The sequence below is a fragment of the Calidris pugnax genome, unplaced genomic scaffold (assembly GCF_001431845.1).
Source record: "Calidris pugnax isolate Ruff unplaced genomic scaffold, ASM143184v1 scaffold118, whole genome shotgun sequence".
Classification (NCBI taxonomy): Eukaryota; Metazoa; Chordata; class Aves; order Charadriiformes; family Scolopacidae; genus Calidris; species Calidris pugnax.
This window is the reverse complement of record NW_015090855.1, coordinates 5,003,785-5,005,675: the sequence shown is the minus strand read 5'-3', so window position 1 is coordinate 5,005,675 and position 1,891 is coordinate 5,003,785. Positions and strand designations below refer to the sequence as shown.

General features: G+C 73.9%; 1 protein-coding gene across 3 annotated transcripts in view; it reads left to right on the top strand.

The window, feature by feature from the left end:
* Positions 1-1,891, top strand: part of ZNFX1 (zinc finger, NFX1-type containing 1) — an 18,588-nt gene that overhangs the window by 948 nt on the left and 15,749 nt on the right. Inside the window, exons 1-2 of one of the 3 annotated variants that reach the window (XM_014943732.1) lie at positions 351-396; positions 1,615-1,729. The exons of 1 other annotated variant lie outside the window; for it this stretch is intronic. In XM_014943732.1, coding sequence (XP_014799218.1) covers positions 1,672-1,729 — 58 coding nt within the window. In that variant the 5' untranslated portion in view covers positions 351-396; positions 1,615-1,671. Of the gene's footprint in view, positions 1-350; positions 397-1,614; positions 1,730-1,891 lie in introns of those variants that run through there. One more of the 3 variants, XM_014943731.1, reaches the window with a different exon arrangement.

Below are 1,891 nucleotides of genomic sequence, written 5' to 3'. Positions count from 1 at the left end.
CCTGCCGAGCCCCGCCGCCTGGGGCCCGGCGCCCGCCGCGGCTCCTGTGGTAACAGCAATGAGCAACCACCGCCGGGGGGGCCCGGCCCGATCCGACCCGGCCTCCCCCGCCCCGGCCCGGCCCCACCTCCTCATCCTCGGAGCCCCCGGACTCGGGGTCTTCGGGGCCCGCGTCCCCCTCCGCGATGGTGCCCACCAGGCCCAGGCTCTGCAGCATGGCCGCGCCGCCGCCTCACGGAACGGAACGGAACGGCCCGAACCCGCGCCTGCGCTCAGCCCGACCCGGCGCTCGCGGGGGGGGGGGCGGGGCGACGTCTAACCCCGCCCCCTTCTCCCTCCAGGCCCCGCCCCTTCCCCCTCCCGCCCCCGCCGTGCGGGAAAGGAAAGCGAAAGCAGGTGCGGGGCGGGGGCGTCGGGACCGGGGGACGGGAGACGCGCTGTCCGGGACACGGACCGGTGTTTGGGGACGGTGGGATGCGCTGCCCGCTGGGAGCGGGACGGGCTCGGGGGAGGGTGGGGAACGCCGCCCGCCGGAGCCGGTAGCGGGGAAGGGTGAGGGGTCTGCCCGCCGGGAGCGGGGGAGGGCGGGGAACGTCACCCGCCGGGGGCCGTGACGTTACCGGGAGAAGGGGGATCGGAGGTTGGTGCTCACCGGGGCCAGGAGCGGGCAGGTGCTGGGAGAAGGGGGATTTGGGATCGGGAAGCGCTGCCCGTCGGGGCTGGGAGCGGGCCGGTACCGGGGGAAAGGGGACCGGGGGTTGCTGTCCGCCGGGGTCGGGAGCGAACCGGTAGCGGAGAATCGAGGATCCGCTCGCTGATGCCGGTAGCGGACCGGTATTAGAGGAAGGGATATCGGGGGTTGCTGCCCACCGGGGCCGGGGTCGGGCTGGTACCGAGGTGAGGGGGATCGAGGGGTTGCTGCCCACCGGGACCGGGGTTGGGCTGGTACCGGGGGAAGGGATATCGGGGGTTGCTGCCCACCGGGGCCGGGATCGGGCGGGGCTGGGAGCGGGCCGGTACCGGGGGAAAGGGGACCGGGGGTTGCTGTCCGCCGGGGTCGGGAGCGAACCGGTAGCGGAGAATCGAGGATCCGCTCGCTGATGCCGGTAGCGGACCGGTATTAGAGGAAGGGATATCGGGGGTTGCTGCCCACCGGGGCTGGGGTCGGGCTGGTACCGAGGTGAGGGGGATCGAGGGGTTGCTGCCCACCGGGACCGGGGTTGGGCTGGTACCGGGGGAAGGGATATCGGGGGTTGCTGCCCACCGGGGCCGGGATCGGGCTGGTACCGGGGAAAGGGATATCGAGGGGTTGCTGCCCACTGGGGCCGGGGTCGGGCTGGTACCGGGGGAAGGGGGATGGAGGGGTTGCTGCCCACCGGGGCCGGGGTCGGGCTGGTACCGGGGGAAGGGAATCAGGGGTGGGAGGGCGGCGGGGCCGCCAGTGAGCCGGTATCAGGGGAGGGCTGAGGACGACGGGGGCGGTGGCGGCGGGGCGGCCCTTGCGGGGAACTGGAAAGCGAAACTTTCGGTAGCGTCGGGGCGGTCCCGGCGGGTCCCGGGCCGTGCGGGAAGCGCGGGGGAGCCCAGCCCGACAGCGGCTGTGTTGGGGTGCAGGAGCGGCGCAGCCCCGGAGCGCCCCGACGTCCCGCTGAGGAGTGTCCGGGCCGAGCGATGGAGGGAGCTGGGCAGGAGCCGCGCCGGCAGCAGCCCCCGGCCGGGGGAGGGAGAGGTGAGAGGGTGACCCTGCGAATGGGGGGCAGAAGGGTTTGGGGGATGAGGGGGGTACAGGGGGATCCGCTACTTCCCAAGGGAGGGTTGATGGAGGAGGGAGCCAGACTCTTTTCAGTGGTTCCCAGTGAGAGGACGAGGGGCAACGGGCACAAGGTGGAAC